The sequence below is a fragment of the Giraffa tippelskirchi genome, chromosome 13, assembly GCF_054371585.1.
Source record: "Giraffa tippelskirchi isolate mGirTip1 chromosome 13, T2T-mGirTip1v1.2.pri, whole genome shotgun sequence".
Taxonomy (NCBI): Eukaryota; Metazoa; Chordata; class Mammalia; order Artiodactyla; family Giraffidae; genus Giraffa; species Giraffa tippelskirchi.
This window is the reverse complement of record NC_137287.1, coordinates 100,611,797-100,629,951: the sequence shown is the minus strand read 5'-3', so window position 1 is coordinate 100,629,951 and position 18,155 is coordinate 100,611,797. Positions and strand designations below refer to the sequence as shown.

The 18,155-nt window shown below is 55.6% G+C and overlaps 1 protein-coding gene and 1 long non-coding RNA gene across 12 annotated transcripts in view; both read right to left on the bottom strand.

The window, feature by feature from the left end:
- Positions 1–713: 713 nt before the first annotated feature.
- Positions 714–3,417, bottom strand: LOC145531167 (uncharacterized). Its single transcript, XR_014072246.1, has 2 exons — positions 3,165–3,417; positions 714–3,075 (listed from the first exon to the last, which is right to left on the bottom strand). It is a non-coding gene; the product is annotated as an uncharacterized LOC145531167 (long non-coding RNA).
- A 515-nt stretch (positions 3,418–3,932) lies between these two features.
- PMEPA1 (prostate transmembrane protein, androgen induced 1) overlaps positions 3,933–18,155 on the bottom strand; it is a 55,068-nt gene continuing 40,845 nt past the window's right edge. For 4 of the 11 annotated variants that reach the window (XM_081552927.1, XM_081552935.1, XM_081552925.1 and 1 more), the window contains exons 2-4: positions 8,368–8,522; positions 5,372–5,425; positions 3,933–4,871 (exon numbers count right to left, since the gene is read on the bottom strand). In XM_081552927.1, the coding sequence (XP_081409053.1) occupies positions 4,323–4,871; positions 5,372–5,425; positions 8,368–8,478 (714 nt within the window). In that variant the 5' untranslated portion in view covers positions 8,479–8,522 and the 3' untranslated portion in view covers positions 3,933–4,322. The other 7 variants (XM_081552930.1, XM_081552931.1, XM_081552929.1 and 4 more) reach the window with 7 other exon arrangements.

The window sequence follows — 18,155 nt, the reverse complement described above, 5'->3', positions numbered from 1 at the left end:
AATAAGAACATCTGTAGTGGGCACTGCCTCACCCAGACCCTCTGGCATCTCGTCCCTGCTTCCACGTGAGTGGCTGCTAAGGGCTTGCACCTGGGAACGTCTTCAGGGGGCCACCCTGGGACCTGGGGGACCCCTCTCTGCCCCACTCTTAGGCAGGAAGAACCGGGAGCATCTGAAAGCCTGCCTCTCCTGGGTGGAGGGGGCATGTATCCGCATCTCAGAGCATCCCACAGATCCCCTGGGGATCAGCCTGAGGCTGGGGCTTTGCCTAAAACAGTCCCCCTTGCATAACTTCTCCCTCTGCCCTTTTCCTCACTCCCTTCATTGTCTCCCTTGGGAGCACAACCTTGATACGTGTCTTCACACAAGTACATGCCTCTGGGAAGAGCCCCACCTGAGACAGTTTCTTGCAGCCCTTATCAGAGCTTTCATCATGTCGTGGCAGATGATATCCCAAGAGGAAATATACAATGTTTCACAAACTCTTTAGCCCGATGAGGCCCAATGTACCCCCTGCCTGTGCAAGTGCTTTTTCACTGAGCGCCCTGAATGCTGCCTGAACTAAAACAGAGAGGTTGATGGAATTGCTCAAGGCCACACAGCACTCCAAGGAATTTGCTTCCTGCCCTCGAAAGGCATCCAGGATTTGGTGCTGAGGGCCGTGGAGGGGACAGGGGAAAGCAACGCAGTTCAAGAAAGCGGAGGAGCCTGGCTCCAAAGAATTGTAAAATTTATTGTATAAGTATTGCAGCTTTTCAGAATGTCATCATTGCCACTAATGATTACTGATACACAACAAGCGATTTCATCAGGCCTGTGGATTGGCATCCAAATACAGAGTCTTACGCAGCAGCAACGTGGGCACTGCACCCAGCGTGCCACGGAGTTTACACACATGTAACTTGAACAGAACTTGGGAAACGGGGCTGCAAAAGAGAGCGGTTCCAACACCAAGGGAGCAACGTAAAAGCGTCGCCATCAGCACAACCACCGTGGAATCAGGCAGGCAAATGAGAGCGCAGCGGGTCCTTCTGAGCTCTATAGTACAGCAAAATTTGAAGCGCAGTTTCCGGAAAACCAAACTGAACATTTTTCTTTCCTTTATTACGGGATGTTTTATGGATCTGGAAGCTTGGTGTTGCATGTAGAAAAAAAAAAATTCTCTGAAACGTACAATTCACAGAGCAGACAGACAAGGAGGGGAATGGGTTCAGTCCTCGGCCTGCCCCAGTGTTCGCTAGACGTGGAGGGGAGTCGCTTTCAGCTCCTGGCAAAAACGTGAGGATGCGGACGGCTCTGAGTGCACTCTGCTAAGGCCGTCTGTGTAGACCTGGGCTTTGTGGGGGAAAGCTTTCCTCCAGAGGAAATGTGATGATGGACGAACAGGGAAATAACGTTGAGTAGAAAAAGCTGAGCTCCGCCACCTTTTCTGAGCCCAGCCTGGTCCCCCTCCAACCAGCCACTGCCGAGGACCCCTCCCTTTCAACCTTCTCCTGGAAAAGGGGGTCCTCCCGAGGGATGCTCAAAGGCTTTTCAAGAATAAGAGCATGACAGCCAATACGGAGAGGAAGAATGTATCCTCAGGGCTCTGGGTTCGGCAGGGAAACCAAGAGCTCTGCAGAAACACACCCGTGGTCTTCTTGGGAGGTGCCCTGGCCCTGACAAGTTGCTCCACCATGAACTTCTGCAACTGTCATCTGCTGAGCACGGAGCCCAGACATGATGCTATGGCATCGAGGACTGGACTACAATACTGGGGCACAACAAGGAGGGGGATGCTCTGCCCTCAAGCCAGCTGAGGTCAGTAACCCCCTCCCCTGCTTCCTTTTCTACATCTGGCAAATGCAGATCACCCCCCCCAACCCCCGCCAACCCCAGCAACAAGATGCAAGTTTTGGCTGGCTCAAGAGGAAGGACCTCGGGGACACCTCGGCCTGGCCTTCATCTAATGCTAGAAACAAGGTCCGCATCTAGGTTTTTGACCCAGATGGGAGTTAGGTACTGACAGGAGGCTGGAGGGGTGGCCTGACCAAGGGAGGCACAGCCAGAGTGGAGGGAGGGCGGGTGGGACACGGCACGAGGGTGATGGGGTGTTTTTAAAGCAGTCACCTCTGTCGCCCACGAGTGGGAAAGGCAGGCCCGGGTGAGTGGGGGCACTGTCCAGGAACGCTGCTGCCTGGGGACAGAAGGGGTCAACCGCTTCCTCAGTAAGGCACTAGGGAGACGCTTCACATAAAGGAAAGATACGTTTTTTTTTTTTTAAAAACTTTATAAATGTGTCCCTGTACCTTTCAGGACAAACTCTAGGGATGTCTCTGCATGAATGATCTTTACAAAGAATCTTCGAGAGAGAGGCAGAGGTTAGGCCGAAGACCCCACCGAGAGGCAGGTTTTATCGTCAAGGGACCAGAACTTTCTGCCAGGCTGGTGAGCGGGCACTCAGACACCTCGGTCACAAATTGGTCACCATGTTCTTAAAAGGTACATAATAGAAATGGTTCAAATGGTCAGAACTTCGAAACTGTTCTCAAGTTTTTCAAGTAATAAAAAAGGTTGTTTAAAACAATAGTTATTGCCTCTTATCCTTTTCTTCTCTGTTAACTGGCTAGTTGGCATTCTGTTGAAAATGAAGAGACACCTCTGCGGGATGGGCGGGGCGGGGGGGGTGCTACTCTCTTGCCGGGGGTGTCACCCCATGGAATATGAGCCCGTCCTTGGTGGAAGGAAGGATTCTCATTTGCTCAACTCTCTCCCCATCATCTCCATCTGCACATACGCACGCCACCAGCGAGGGGTCCCACCAATATCTAAGCGGTAAAATCCTGGTAAACAAGAGTTGTGTCTGACAAAGACGCTTGTGAAAACACAGACACACAAAGACACCAAAAACGATGGTTTCCACGGGGAAGGGAATGAAAATGCAAAAAGAGAGGAGAAGGGGAGGAATTCTGCTTCTACGTCCTAAAGCTTGAGTTTGTGTTGGTTTGACGGTTTTTCTCGTTTTCACCGTTTCGCAGTGTCCTGGGAGAAACCTGGGCATACCGCTCTTTCGTTTCTGGTCTTCTGGTTATGGGCCTGTTACGTGAGAACCGATATAAAGACAGGGGTGAGGTCACGCGGCTAGTCTTTTGGGCCTTTCCTACACGCCAGCAGGCTGCACCCACCTCAGCTGGTGCAGTCTGGAGCCCTGCATACCCGAGCCATCTAACTGCCTCTGGCGTGGCCCCGGCGATGCAGGCTGGGAGCACCTTGGTGAGCCCCTTCCTATGGGGACCTTCATGGTTCAAAAAAGAAGAGAAAAAAAAACACAGAAACTAAGATTCCTTCAGTAACTGTTAAATCTTCATTTCGGGAAGAGCAAAGCCCACCTTCCTGGAACTTGGGGCCTGCAGTTAACTTTTCCTATTTCCTTTGCGATCCAAAGGCTGTCCTGGCCCAGAGGGGCTAAACACGTCTCCTTCAGGAGGGAATGTAGACCGAGGTAATAACCTATCACTAGATGAAGCTTCCACTCTGCAGGAGGTCAGCCCTGGGGAGCCTCTCCCCAGCCCCAGCGTGGAGCCCACGCTCTGCCTGAAGTCGACCGGGAAATTCCGACATTTCTCCCTTAAAAGTCTTGACACACGTGGATAGAAGTTTCCATCAAACAAGCACTGACATATTTATATTAAAAAATAGTGCAAAAGCTCAACATTTATATAAATAACTCTAAACCCCTGCTTTGTAGGTTTTTTTTTTCTTTACAAGGTAATACACACTTTCTCAGTTGGCACTCAAAAATTGCCATTTTTTTTTTCTCTTCTAGTTCAGAAAACAACTTTTTTTTTGTAATAGGCCTCTTCTAATACAAAAATACTCCTGCCCTCGCACATACAGTTTCTCTTATTTTATATATATTTATATATATAATATTGCAGATCTTTAAACAAAGGTTTTGTGCAAATATGTCTTTAAAGTTAAGTGAAATCATCATAAACAAACAAAAGAAAGTAAGCATTCACGCACGCAGCTCAACTAGAAACAGAAAAGACTAGTGTAGAATATTTTTTTTTCTCTTTTGCCTTCAAGACACAGCTCAACAAAGAAACGTGGGTTGTTTTTTTTTTTTTGCCTTTTTTTTTTTTTGCAAGCTTTCTTAGCTTGTGCATTCAGACCAGACAGAACACGTAAATATTTATACACAGAGAGGTGGGGGAGGGGGGGAGGATGGTTACGCGTCGCATTTTCTGTGTGTCGCCCCGGCCTCCTCTCTCTTTTCTTTCAAGAAGTGCGGAGTGATTTGCGGTTTTACCTACTGCGGCCCCGGCCCGCCCTGGGGACTCCTAGAGGGGGTGTCCCTTCTGTTTATCCTTCTCTTTGCTCCAGGCCGCTGTGCTCTCCAGGGGGGCGATGTGTGCGGGGTGCAGCCGGGTGCCCTCCAGCAAGGAGGCCGGCCCGCTGCCCTGCTGGTGCTGGAAGGTGGAGGAGCCGGGGTAGTGGCCGATGACCTCGCTGTAGGTGGGGGGCGGCCCCTCCATGCGCCCGCCGCCCCCGTAGCACGTGGCGCTGATGCCCGAGTTACTGCTGGGAGGGCAGGGGCCGCCCAGCATGGCACTTTCCATCAGGTCGCTGTCGAAGATGGTTCTGTTCGGGGGCGCGCGCACCGACTCCCTGTTCAGCTCCAGCTGCTGCTCGGGGTCCCGCAGCTGGAGCGTGCAGGGGCCCTGGTAGGGCGGGGGCTCCTCCCCGTCCGACAGCGAGATGGTGGGCGGCAGGTCGATCTCGTGCTGCAGGTACGGGTAGGTGGGCTGGAAGCGGTGGAAGCGGTCCCGCTGGGCGAAGGCGGGCACAGCCAGGCGGTCGGCGGCCCGGGGCGGGGCGTACACCTGCGGCTGGAGGGCAAGAGCCAAGTGAGGGCCCCTCTCCCAAGCGCAGCAGGGCCCAGCCGGGGAGGTGGGGGTGGGGGTGTTGGGGCGTTGGTGGGGGGGGCTGCCTATGACTCTGCTCTCTGGGGAGTGAGGATGGGGGTAGGGAGCGGAGCCCGGAGTCCAGCGCCTGAGGCCTGGAGAGCCCTGGAGTGTCACACAGTGGCGTCACACGGTGGAGAGAGGGGCAGCCCGAGTCCTTCGGTGTCGCAGAGATTGAGGGCTGCTTGCTGGGGGTGGGGAGCGCAGTGTCTCGGCGGGGACCATCCCGGCTGCCCAGGAGGGTTCTTCAGAGAAGAGTAGGAGTGGCCGTCGAGCACTCCTCGAGGGGAGGTGCCTCCGGCCTGGGGAAGGGAAGCTACCGGGCAGAGGGGCGTCCACGACAGCGGCCTCGGGAGCAGGGGACGGAGGGAGTCCCCCTCCATCACTTGGGGGAGTGATGGAGGGTAGGCAGCGCTAGGACTCACCTCTGGAATTCCATTGCCTGACACCGTGCTCTCTGAGGGCCAGAGGCATCCTTCCTGTATGGGTAGAAGGCCACAGTCAAGATAATGAACATATCCATCACCCCAAAGTTTCCTTGGGGACCTGTATTCTTGAGGGTCCCCAGGTAAGAGGGTTATCACCTGCAGTCTTGGGGGGGCGGGCAGCGGGGGAAGTCGCCGGGAAGATTGCAATTTCCTATGTGGCCGCTAGGGGGCTCTGTGAGTCGCAAAACCATCCCATCAGGAAAGCAGTTCCCGGGCACAGACTCACTGGGGTCTAGTTTATTCCCCGTGTGTGGATACAGAGGGCAGACACATACGGTTACTGTTAATATGGTCACCCAGGGCCGTTTCGGTACTGATGTTAGGAATGCCTTGGTGCCAGGCACTGTGCTCAGCTCTTTAAAGCACGAACTCAACTCTCCTGACAAAACACCGTGTAGCTGAACGGCATCGGCCCAGCTGGTAAGAGGCAGGGCTGGGATCCAAACCTTTTCTGCTGCCTCCGCACTCATTAGGACTCAAGCCGGCCCTGGCAGGGTCTGTGGCCCCCAGATGGGCCCCTGGCACAGCCTACATGGGCATCAGAGAAACAGATGAGGGCACACCCACCTGCTCCCCATTCAAGTTGGGAGCCCTGGAGAAGGGTGCAAGCAGCCAAAGTCAGCTTGGATAAATGTGAACTTGCCTAAAACCCCTCTGGGAGGCCTTCCATCCAAGGTTCAAACCATCTCTGCCCACCCCCTAGCCCAGGGAGTCTCCACCAGAGAGCTTAGGAATACACCAGTCAATGCTGGGAGGCCCCACTGCAGACCCGAGAATCACTGCCATCTTTGCCACCTGACTAACCCCAACTTGTGCACCTGGAGGTCACCTCCTCCTCCAGGGAGGCCTCCAAGGACCACCCACCCACCAGAGGCCCCTCCCCAGGCTCCCACAGCATCTCCGCTCCTGTCCCAGCCCAGCCCCGCTGTGAGTAACCCGGCATCAGCTTGCTGCCCTGCACCTGCCCACCGGCTGAGTCTTAACTTACCCTGTTCCCTGACTCAGTGAATGGCCCTGACACCTTTCCGGGTCCCAGTGCCAGACCCACGTGCTGCTTCTGGCAGCTCCTTCTCTCGCCCCCTCCACTTCCCAACACCTCCTTCTCTTCCTAAAAACATCCCTGGAGAGCCTGTCCAGCCTGCCCATGGCTTCCCCATTTAGATCAGGGGTCCGAAAGCTGACTCCATCAAGGGCCAGGGGGTCTGTCACGCCACTAACAAGGCTGCTGCTGGGTGAACGCAGCCACAGTAAGAGTCCATGGGAATGAGCCAAGAGAACCTGATAGAGTGGGCAGCTGGCCCAGGTCTATCTATACCCAGGTGACCCCCGACCTGCCCGCAACTGCAGACTTCGAGCTGCGGTCTGTCACTGCAGTGGCTGGCATCTCCGTTGTCGTCATCATGCGGTATTTTCTAGCTTCTCTGGTGCAGCGCCAGCTGGGACGTGTGGTCTCAGGGCACAGGGCTTACCTGAACGTGAACCCCACCCTCGAACAGATGAGGAAATGAACTCCCAGGGGTCACCCTGAAAAGAGGCCACAGGAGGACAGCCATGCCAGGGGTGGGCCCTGCGCCAAGCAGACAATGGCTGTCTCTGGGTCTCTCTGGGAGGTCATGGGGCCCCAAGACTCTGCAAATGTGGCCTGTCTAGCAGGGGCCCCAGGGGAGCCGCCACAGGTATTTCAGGTCTAACAAGCGTCTGTTGTTTACCCAGCCGGGCATCCCCAGGGGCCCGTGCAGGTGGCTGGTAGATGTCAAGGGGTACTTTCTTTTAACCTCAGATGTTCAGGAACCAGAACCTGGATCCTGGCCTCCATCTGGGCGTGAAGTCCCAGTGCTGCCCACACGGCTGTCCCCTTTCCATGGTGACCAAGATCCCTCACATGGGAACCTCTGCCATCTCCCCAGCTCTCTCCACTAACATCACCCTCCCTATGACCGTGCAGGGGGGGCAGGAGAGAGGCGAGCCCCTCCCATTTTACAGGTGCGCACACTGAGGCTCAGAGGGGTGAGATGCCCCGCCCTGGAGCACAGCTGCTGGGCTGCGGTCTTCCCGTTTGTCCAAAGTGCCCTCTTTTGCAGCAGGATCTGAGAGGGGTAAAATAGGCCTCCCTCAAGCTGTCGCTTAGAAGCTGTGTGGCTTCAGGCAAATGTTCCCACCTCTCCGAGCCCCAGTTTCTCCTCTGTAAGATGGGCAGATCACTAAGTACAGATGTGGCAGTGCAGCTGCTGGCACCGTCACTTGGGCAACAGCAAATAAACACACAGGTGAGCCTCAGATGCTCCTGAGCAGTAGCACAGCGCCCTCCGGGCACACGGGGCCTCAGGGTTGGGGCACCCCGTGTTCCCGGTCGAGGGGCCTGAGCAGACACGCTCCTTGCCCTGGCAGCCTGGTGACGTACTGAAGCCTGACACAAGCGGAGATGCCCAAACCTGCCAGGAATAGGCCTGCCAGCCCGACGTGGCTCAGTCCCACAGACTCTGGGCACCAGAGATGTCCCTCAGAGCTGAGAGGCCACACTGGCCGCCCCGGCCTGATTCTGTCACTGTCCCCCCAATGCCTGGCTAACACAGGCTCAGGGACGTGCTCCCCACAGAGCCCCAGGGCTGCCCTCTCTGTGATCCGCAGCCTGCCAGTCACACAGCTGCTCCTGTTCAGGTTGTTATATTCCACCTCACAGGTGTGGAGATGGAAACTGTTTAGTAATGGACTCTGCACCACCTCCTGGTCCATCTGCGGAGGAACACCCACCGGCGGGCAGGGGTGGCCGAAGGCGCAGGTGAATGAGGAGGGGCGTGGGTGCTGAGATCTGGGGGAAGGCGAGGTCCCACCCTGCTGGGAGCTGCTCCGTCTGCCCCAATTGTGAGCAGTTAACCCCAACACCACGCACACTTGATGGGGGCGTCCAGGCCCCTGGAAGCTCAGGCACTCACCGAGGACAGGGCGTCTTCCCTCCTCCTGCCCTGGCTGTGCCGGCCGATGAAGGAGCGAGCGGACAGCTTGTAGTGGCTCAGCAGACATGTGATCACCACCACCATCACCATGACCACCACCACGATGATGGTGATCTCAACGAACTCCAGCTCCGCTGCAAGACCAAGGGGACACGTGAGACCTTGGGGACCCCAGAGCAGGCAGGGGCTCAGGGCCAGCTTTCCTGAGCACCCACACACCCCAATATACACACCCCAACACACACACACCCGAACATCCCTGTACACCCCCAACACTCTGACACACCCATACACACAAACACAGATAACACACCCACGCACAGACATATTTATCACACACACAAGACGCACAGAGACACCACCCTCGACAGGATGGGAGGGTATGAGGGCCACCCCCACCTCCAGGAAGAGGCCTCAAAAAAACCACATTCCGGGAGGTTGCAAACACTGCAACTCTCATTTCTTTTTTTCGGGTTGTTTTGTTTTTTTCCCCCAGAAAGCGGAAAAACCCTCAAGTGCTGGAAAAGGAAAGAGGTTATTTTGATCCTGCCAGAGTCGGGGCGGTTTCTGCTGACTCGAGCGGGTCTGTGTCAGGACCGATTGGCAGCTGGCCATGTGCCATGCCAGCAGAGCCCCCAGCAGTGGCGGGTGAGAGGCTGGGGGCCCGGGCAGTGACCTGGCTGATAGGGGGCGGGGGGGGGGCACAGCCAGCCAGCCTCCCCTGGTCTGAGGCTGCCCACGGACGAGCCAGGAAATGTGCCTCCCCAGATCCCAGAGGGCAGGCAGGAAGACCCCGCCCTGCCCCCCGGCACTGACAAGCAATTAGCCGAGGTCTCCCCAGGGGTACAGGTTCAAGCTCAGGGCCACTGACTCAGCGCTTCCTCTTCTCAGACAGAAACAAGGAAGCTGGAGCAGTGGGGGCGGGCAAAGGTGGGGCCTGGAAGGCAGGCAGTAGAGGTGCGCTGTGTCATCGTGTGCCATGTGCCACGCACCCAGGGCTCGGCCAGACCCTGCGAGGGCAGCCCCTCCTGCCACCAGCCTCCGCTTCCAGCGGGAGATCGACGCGTCCGGGTGGACATTCCTGCTGGTTCAGCAGAACCCCTCCGCACACAGCCCGCCCACAGCCCTCTCTGGAGCCCGGGCCACCCCTTCTTCCTACCCAGGCTCTGCGGGACACCCACCTTCTCCCACCATGTTAAGCCTTTTTGTCCAGACGTGCCAAAGTCTGCCTGATGCTGTTAGTTGAGTGGGTCTGCCCCCTAGGGGACACGTGGCAATGTCTGAGGACACTAGTGGCTCAGACTGGTGATACTAGTGACACACTAGTGACACAACCAAGGGCCCTCCCGGAATCGAGAGGGTGAGAGCCAAGGTGCTGCTTAATATCCTATGGTCCACAGGACCATAGGGACAAAGAATGTGCCAGGGCTGAGCATCTCTGTGCAGGGCTGAGTGTATATATGGGTGCTTTTTCATCATCCCGTCTCACAGGTGAGGGGACCCAGGTTCAGGTCATGTGACAGACTCCTCACTGGTGACTCCCTCACTGGATGTCCACCGCTGCACCCAGAGTTCCATCTGAAGCCTGGGTCCTGGCTCCAGCCTAGGGGTGGGGGTGGGAGCCACATCCTTATCTTGCCCTGGGAGGGACCAGGAGGGACGATGAAGTAGCCAGGGACTTTGGTGAGTCCTTCCTGATGCCCGAGAAGGCTGGGCCCTGCGTGGCAGGAAATCGGACAAGCCTCAAACCCTCCGAGGGACTCTTTCACTTTCCCGCCAGGAGGGTGCGGGGCCTGAGCTGGCAAAGGCGAGGACTTGTTGGCCTGGAACCCAGTGGCTGTGGCCACACCTCCTGCCTCCCCAGACAGGCTGGTCTGGGGCCTGTGCGCTAGGGCCTGGGATAAAGCTGCCCATTCAGGGGACACACAGGCTGGCTTTGTGCAACACCCACACCCCCTCCTCAGAGGGGCCTGCATCCCCTCCCCCAACACCGTGCACTCTTCACCCCGGCCCGGACCTGGGGGTAGGCACACTTGCCCTCCTCCGCCCGTCTCCAGACGCCCTGCCCACGCCTGGCCTGCAGCAAGGGAGGTGTGCGCTGCCTGTGTCTCCGTCCCAGGCCTGGCGGCCTGCAGGCTCCCAGCCAGGCCGCTGCCCTCCTCCAGGTAACATCCGGTGGCTGAGGCAACAGGTCTGGAGGCACCCAGATGGGGCAACAGATGAGGCCCTACAGGCCGAGTGGGTGTGAACAAAGCCCACAGCTCTCCCGACCCCTAAAGGGCAGGAGGACCGGTTTTCTGGGGTGCAGTGTCAGAGTGAGAGCATCACCCCCAGAAAGGAGCCCAGGGTGCTGAAGGCACTAACGCGACCGCACTGGTTTCTAGGCCACAACCCCACACAAATACACATGGGGGACAGCGGAGCAAAATTCTCAGGAGAGCACGAAGCACTTCCAGGCTCTATTCTGGAAGTCAGAGGCCTAGAGTCGTGGCCAGAAGGGAAGGGAGACTCCTAAGGGTTGCAGAGTCCCTGAGGCTGCTCCGGGGCCGGCACAACACTCCTTGGGGACGCCCAGGATGGCTCTGTGACCCTCACTCACTCTGAGTCCATCCCGGTTTCCCCACGTGAAAGGGGGAGGCCGTGTGGGGGCCCACATGGCCAGCACTCAGGGAATACTCCCTCAAGGTAACCATGGTTAGTAGGGGCTCCCCATCACACCAGCCAAAGCAAACAAGGACAGTCCAAACCCATACGCCTAAAGAGAGAGGGTCAAGCAGGACCTAGCTGGATATTTCAGAGTGTGCAAAGACATGGGGGCTTTCCAGGTGGTGTTAGTGGTAAAGACCCCACCTGCCCATGCAGGAGACATAAGTGATGGGTTCGACCACTGGATCAGGAAGATCCCCTGGAGGAAGGCATGGCAACCCACTCCAGTATTCTTGCCTGGAGAATCCCATGGACAGAGGAGCCTGGCGGGCTATAGTTCATGGGGTCGCACAGAGTCAGACACAACTGAGCAACTGAGCATGCACAAAGACAGGGAGGCACGGGGACAGGGGGATTGAGGGGGTCAGGAGAGGCCCCCCGGCCAGCAGGTGATTCATCCCAACCAATAAGGTAAAAATAAGTCTAGGCTGGGTGTCTTGACCTTGGCTATGGGGTGAGGGCACTCTGGTTCCCCGGAAAGTACAATGAATGTTCACATTCAGGGTGCTCCTTCCTGGAGATTCTGCCTTCAGGGAACATGAACCCACCTCTCTGGGACATACTTCAGAAAGCATCTTCTGGAACAGGGGGCAAATGGGAGGCCTGAGGGCATTTTCATCCACAGTCCTGTCCCCACCCAAAGTAACGAACAGAGCTGTGGGTGGCCACCCTTTTAACACAGGTTGTGCTGTCCACTTGCCCCAAGCTCCACCTGGGCCCTAGTTCTGCTTGACCTCACCTGCCTGGCCCCTGTGGATCTTCATGCCCAGTTCCTCACTCCTGCTCCCACTGCAGGCATCACTAATCAAGCAAGAGCTCCTCCTCATCAGGTCCACAGGGTGCTCCAGACATGCACTGCTAGCTGAAACCCCAGCAGACCAGACAGGCCTCAGGCAGGCTGGGCCAGTGCAGCCACAACTCTTCATCTCTCCAGAACCTAGAAGCTGTTGGTGAAGCCACCTGGCCTTTAATGCTGGCAGCATATTCAAAGAGTTTTAAAAGCAACGAGCAGCCAAAGTCTGCAGGATGGGTGGCTTCTAGACTTCCAGCCAAGAGAGGAGCCCCCAAGATGCAGAGCCACACTGATCCTGCCTCAGCGTCCTCAGTCTCACAGGCCTCACAGGAGGGGGTGGCGGGCTGGTCCCCAGCCCAAACTCCCTGTTGTCATAGCAACCACTCACTGGGACTAGTCAGGATGCTAACATGTACAACACACACATGGCCCTGCACTGAGCCCACCTCCACCAGATCTATGAGAGCCATCGCCATGCAGATGAGCCAACCAAGGCACAGACAGAAGTTGCTCCAGATCAAAGGGCAGGGCCAGTGCCAAATCCAGAGCCTCCTTGAGGGAGCGAGAGGGGAATGGGCCTTTATCTCCTGCTAAACACTCCCAGCTTTCCTGAAGTATCTGTCAGTTCCCCCTCCTATGTGGGAACACCTCAGAAGATGCCTAATCCTGCATCTGCCAGCTGCTGGCTGTGTGACCCTGGGCATATGCACCCCTGAGAGCTCCAGGAAAGATGAAAAAGTATATGTCAAGGGCTCAGAACAGGGCAGGAGACAGCGGGTGATCCACTGTCAGCAACCCTCAACATGCCTTTGGGACAGCAGACACCCCTCATCCAGGCTGATGCCCTGGAAATGCTGAGCATGCTTTCACAGGCCTCTGTCCCAGAGTCAGTCAGAAAAGGTCACCCAGGTGGCAGGTGGACTTATGGGCACCGGTCCTTGCTTCGAGGACCTGTGCAGAGAACAGGAGTCTTTGGGGAGGAAACATCACACTTCCCTCATTCTGTTCTGGGCATCAGGTCTGCTTACCATGGGGGAGTAGTCCTGTCATTTTCCTTGGTAATTTCCCCCTTGGGGTGGGTGATGGATATGGCAGGTTCTCTGGGGGTAGCCAAGCCCAGCTTCCACATGCAAAGTAAGGTCACTCTAATTTAATTGAGCGTCTTCTTTCCTCGTGAATAACTTCAAATTAACAGCTTCGTCCGCCTCATTGGAGCAGCCTGACTCTGCTTTTGTGTCTCCTCCTCCAGAGATGGATGCAGTCACTTTGAGATGAGCATACAGGCGTCTCTGGTCCCTTCCCAGATCGCCTGACACTAGTGAGGCGTAGCGTCTGGGAGCCCCCTCAGGGCCAGGTGTGGCCCGAATCTCTTTGGGTATCATCTTATTGAACCCTCAGCGGCATTCTGTGAAATAGACACTAATATGACCCCCGCCGCCAACTTTACAGATGAGGAAACTGAGGCTGCAAGAGGGAAGATGACTGGCCAAAGCCCAGACAGTTCAAGCCAGACCCCCAAGCCTGTTCTTTCAGGGATGGGTTAGGCTGACAGCCCCACACCCAATGGCCCTGGGTACCATGGTCCCAGAATGTCAGGAACAGTGTTGGTTCAAGTCAGGCGCTCGTGTGGAATGGGACTGGTTGCCAGGCTAGGTCGAGACTGCCTAGAGCATCACTTGCCATGTGGTCCATGAAGCCAGTATCTTGGCCAGTGGTCCCCACCTCCCCACCAACACAGAGGAAAGTTACAGGATGGTTGTTAGAAAGGCCTCGTGCTATGCATTTGGGAGAGCTCTGGGCACCTCCCATGAAACTGCATAAAGACACAGCTGCCTTCTCCTCTGTCTCTATCTGAGTGCCAAGCGCCTGCCCAGGACAGGACATCCCTCCCCACTTAGTTCCCACAAACCCCCGAGGGGCAGTGTTGGTTCTGTCAGGCCAGGAGTCAGAGAGCAGTCCTGACCCCATGGCTTCCTTCCCCGGCAGCTGGGGGAGCCAGGATGAGCTCTCAGAATGCGTATTTTAAAATGAAATTAAACTGCATAAAAATTCATGTGAGGCTTTAAAAGGAACCCAACTCTATCAAAATATAGTTCTCAAACTCTCAACCAGACTTTCGATATAGGAAGAACATACAGGATCACACAAGTGACCTGGGATACTATCACATTAAATGTGACCCGGCAGGTTTCCATGAATAGGAAGTCTGTGGTTTCTACTGGCGACCGGATTGCAAGTAGCTGCTGATGCCCTGTGGTTTGGTACCCGTGTTCCTGTTAGGGGTGGTTAAGGTAAAGATGCAATTCTTTTGCAACCAAGTTTATGCCTCCCTGTTCTGAGTGATGGAGCCAGACCTAAACCAAACGCAGGAGCCTCAGTTCCAACTCCTATTCGGCTGCTTCCTGGCTGTAAATGGGGAGAGGGGCTGGTGCAGAATTTGCCATGCAACGTGTGGGCACAACACTGGGTTTTCAGTTAATCATCGGAGAAGCAGCCGGATGCTGGAGATCTTTTCTCTTTCCTTGGCTGGAGAGCTGGGCCAGAGTCCACCCAGCTCCTGCCAGCCCACAGGAGGTTTCCAGACCAGACGACCCCCCCAACTGTCCCCCGCCCTGTGTCTGCTCTGGGCGGAGGGGCAGCCGGCATGCTCCCTGGTTAACAAGCAGTCCGTGCAGGCGGCCCTGTCTGGCCTCCTGGCCGCACACTGAGGAATTAGGAATTGGCACTGTCTGAAATTTATGAAAATCTAATCTCGTTAGGCCTGCCTGGATGAGACTGGCCCGGGCAGGCCTCATTGTCATTCTGAGGAGCCCCAGCCAGCCTGGGGTTCCTGCCACTTCATTTACTGCCCCTCTCCCCCACCGCATTTGAATAAGAACCCAGCTCCTTTCCCCCTCCAGGAATTTCAAATAAAATTGAGCCAGACGTCAAAGGAATAACTTTCTGATCACTCCTGGTGCCATTTCAAACACCCCTGACAGCACATTGATTTCTTAGGGTAAGACCGTTTGTAAGTAAAGGAACGGATCTTTCTCTTAAGGTTCGGGAGGTGGGCAGAAATCTAGGCCAGTTTTCTCATTTTTAAAGACAGACTGTACGCTTACCCAGCCCCTACTCTGTGCCAAGCATGCAGCTGGGCGCCAGGCGCCTGACAGCGGAGCACATAACCATGAGATACTGTCCACGACGCTGTCCAGTGTTGGGTGTAGGGGGGTGGGGGCAAGCCTTGCACTGGAGCCCGGGGCTCCCCACATTGCTGCTCAAGGCAGAATTCAGGGCACTGATTCAGAACACAAAGTGCGCCCCCAAGATTCCTGGGTTCAAATCCCAACTTTGCCACTTTAACTGTGACCTCAAGGCACATCACTTAGTGTCCTCATTTGGGGGAGAAAACAAGGAGGGCTGACCCAGTCCCCATACCATGTGGCTGTGGTGAGAACTGTATGGGTCAGTTTGCAGCCACAGACTCAGGTTGGCAGCACCTCTGCAAGGAGAACACCCGGGAAGCCTCATTATGTGGAACCCAGAACCCCAGGCTCTGGGCCACACCTGTCCTCTGCCCCACACAGACCTGAGCTGGGCGGTGGAATCACAGTGGCTAGAGAAGACCCAGCAAGGCAGGTCCCTCTGTCAGCACCATAGCTGACGGACAGTGCAAGCTGGGAGCATCTCTGAAAAGCAAAGTAACAATCTCTCAAAACTTTGAAGCGAGAACCCCCGACCAGACAAATCACCTCCTCGGTATTTATCTCCACATACAGGTTTCCTGGGATTCTCTGCCATTAGCTCTCTTTGCTCTAGTGAGAATTTTGTTCTGTGCTCTGTGAAAAAAAGTGAAAGTGTGAGTCGCTCAGTCATGTCCAACTCTTTGCGACCCCATGGACTGTTGTCCGCCAGGCTCCTCTGTCCATGGGATTCTCCAGGCAAGAGTACTGGAGTGGGTTGCCATTCCCTTCCCCAGGGGACCTTCCCGACCAGGGATGGAACGAGTATCTCCTGCATTGCAGGCAGATTCTTCACTGTCTGAGCCACCAGGCAGGGAGGGAAGCCCCTGTTCTCCGTAAGAGGCCCAAACACAGCCCACCCCAGGGCCTTTGCATGAGCCCCTCCTTCTGTCTGGAATGATCTTACCCACGAGCCTGTGCTTGCTCCCCCCTTACCTCCTTCCTGGTCTCCATTCCAGTGTCACTTACTCAGGAAGCATGCTGAGCATCCTGTCAGCATCAGTGTCTGCCCTGGGCCCTGGGACCCATGCCCCAAGCCTGCTTCACCGTTCCCTGTAGCTTTCATCAGGGGCTTGTGCCTCTCCCTCCCAGAAAGCCAGTGTCCATCGCTTATTCTCTGTGTTCCCAGCACCTTCCCCAGAGCAGGCACACAAGAAATGCATGGCATAAAGGATCACAGTGTTCTCAAGTATAAAGAGAAGCACAGGAAGGCCCACTGCAGGTGAAAAGGCAAAATTCCTGGGAACCACTTAAACACCCCCCCTCCAAGGGGCTGACACAACCTAGGAAGGCACTGCCAGCAGATTTGTGTACAACGACAAATTGTACACAGATTTGTGCTTCTCCCTGAGCAAGCGAAGCTATCCCATGAGATGAGACCATCCTTGTTTAAGAAAGCACAGACGCGTGTATTTTAAAATAAAAGTGATTCGGATGATGCACACTAATTTCTGTGAGTGACTACATGCATCTACATGGCCCAAGGGCCAGGCATGGTGACCCTGGGGGTGCCCAAGAGGGGATGGCTCCTTCCTTGTAATACACACTCCTGCACACTAACCTTCGAGCACATACAATTACATTCACAGTAAAAGAGACAGAAGCGTCTGTCGGTCTCCAAACCAGGCGGCTGATCCCCGGAATGGGGCTTCCCAGAGGTCTCCTGGCAAAGATGCTGTCATCTTGGGTTTGGCAGCACTTCTCAGGGGCTGGGGGGAGGCTAGGTCAAGCCCCTCAGCCTGGGATCGAGGCCAGTGGAGCCCTGGCCTCGGGTGCCTCTCATGGGCCCTGGGAGTTTAGGTGCTGAGCTAGGGATGCTCTTTGTGGGGCAGGCGAGGGCCTGACCGCCCCTCCATGGTGCCCTGGCTGAGGAGCCCAAGGTGATACCCAGGTCCCAGGTGGTCGTCTAGTCCCTTCGCCTGGAAAGGGGAGACAAGTGTGGCTGAACACAAAGCTGTCCTGTGAGACTGTGTCTCCCGTCTCTCTCCAGCACCGGCTGAACTGACGGCCACTCTGGGGATGAAAGTGTTGTATTGTAGAGCAAATGGGACGACAGAAGACAGGCCACACTCACACCACTCCTTCCGTCCACCTGAGCCACCTCCAGCCTTTCCTCGCCTGGCTGACTCCTTCCCTCCCTTCCCTCTTCCCCTGCTGGACTGCACCTGCGTACACGAGTATGCATGAACACACACACACTTTCCTGCTGGGCCTCCCCCGATCCCTCCCTGAGCTCCCCAGCATGCAGGCATCACTCTCTCAACTCTTGTCTACCCCACTCTGCTCAAGAGCATCTCAGGATGGGAGCACCAGATCTCAGCTCTGTAGTCTAACCGAGAAGGCTCCACGCTGGTCTGTCCCAGTGTCGGTGGAAGCATTTGGAAGCCCAGGGGACCATACAGTCAAGGTGCACTAATTAGCCAACAAATACAGGGTCAGGTTTAAAGGATGTGAATGATAAGTCATCAATCCCACATACCCTTCTATGTTGTGCATCTCCTTTAACTAGTAAGACACCTAGTCCTGCATGTAGGCGAACTGCCTTCTTGAACCCAAGTGGCAAAGTGTGCAGCACTTCACTCATTTTTGGGCTTCAGCCCACACATCCCGAGGTCACCCTGTGGGAGGTCACCCTGTGGGAGAGGGTGCAGCTGGGTGATGGGTGAGCCCTGAGTCTCAAAGTGTGTGTGGGAATGGAGAGGTAAAATCAACTCCAGGGCGAGCAGAGGGCCTGTGTAATCATTTTAGAGTCTCGTGATTAAACGCTCCTTCAATAAGGAAAGACAAAGCCGTGTCTTTTATCTTTCTTGCTATTACCCAAATGGAAAGAACTAATGGGATTTTTTTTCCCTATTGTCACCGACATCGAACATCTTTAAACACCCACTGTCAGCAAAATATCAATCACGTTCGAGAGTTATTGGCAGAATGGAGTGAATTTGCAGTGAGAGAGAGCGGTTTCTGTCAATGGACACAGAGGTGCAACGGAAAGTTATTTAAAATAATCAAATGCGCTTTGTTAATTGAGGAGAGGAGGCGTGGGT